The sequence below is a fragment of the Brassica oleracea genome, unplaced genomic scaffold (genome assembly GCF_000695525.1).
Source record: "Brassica oleracea var. oleracea cultivar TO1000 unplaced genomic scaffold, BOL UnpScaffold07977, whole genome shotgun sequence".
Lineage (NCBI taxonomy): Eukaryota > Viridiplantae > Streptophyta > Magnoliopsida > Brassicales > Brassicaceae > Brassica > Brassica oleracea.
Genome location: NW_013624498.1, coordinates 1 through 663, shown reverse-complemented (window position 1 = coordinate 663; position 663 = coordinate 1). Strand labels below are relative to the sequence as shown.

Genomic DNA, 663 nt, shown 5'->3' with positions numbered 1-663 from the left:
GGCAACGGCTTAACGTCTTAGCCGATAAGTCTCTCATATCTTTGAAAAATGAACTCGTGATTATGCATAATCTGCTAGTCCAGCTTGGTAGGGATATTGTCCGCAAACAGTCCAGTGAGCCTGGACAACGCCAGTTTCTGGTCGATAAAAGAGAGACTTGTGAAGTACTTTCTGATGATGCAGCGGTAAGTTTTGCTATTAGTGTTGTATTGCAGTACTGATCATTACAAACTGAGTCTGTTTGATAAACTGCAATCATCTCTACCTTATTTTTGGTTCTGTTTTCAGGGCAGTGGAAGTGTTATTGGCGTAATGTTTGATGGACACGAAATAAATGTGAGTGAGAGAGCCTTTGAAGGAATGTCTAATCTCCAGTTCTTAAGATTGGAAGTGGAACGTGCTGGTGGAGGAGATGCATTTCATCTATTTGGTGGACAAAGCAATTTATCTCGTAAACTTAGATTACTAAAATGGAGATTTTTTCCGATGACATGTTTGAATTGTATTCCCAACCCAGAGCTCCTCGTGGAACTATCCATGCATGGCAGCAAACTTGAGAAGTTGTGGGAAGGAACTAAAGTAAGTAACATAAGAATATCATTTTTTTTTAACCAATTTGTTATCACTATTATTGATCAGATTTGTAACTTGAAAAAACTAGAC

General features: G+C 38.5%; 1 protein-coding gene across 1 annotated transcript; it reads left to right on the top strand.

Annotated features, from left to right (window-relative positions):
- Positions 1-7: 7 nt before the first annotated feature.
- On the top strand, positions 8-643 carry LOC106322141 (disease resistance protein TAO1-like; the record flags this gene model as incomplete). The annotated part of the gene is made up of 2 exons (XM_013760290.1): positions 8-185; positions 289-643. Coding segments are annotated over exons 1-2 (478 nt in total), but the record flags the coding sequence as incomplete, so codon positions are not given.
- Positions 644-663: the final 20 nt, after the last annotated feature.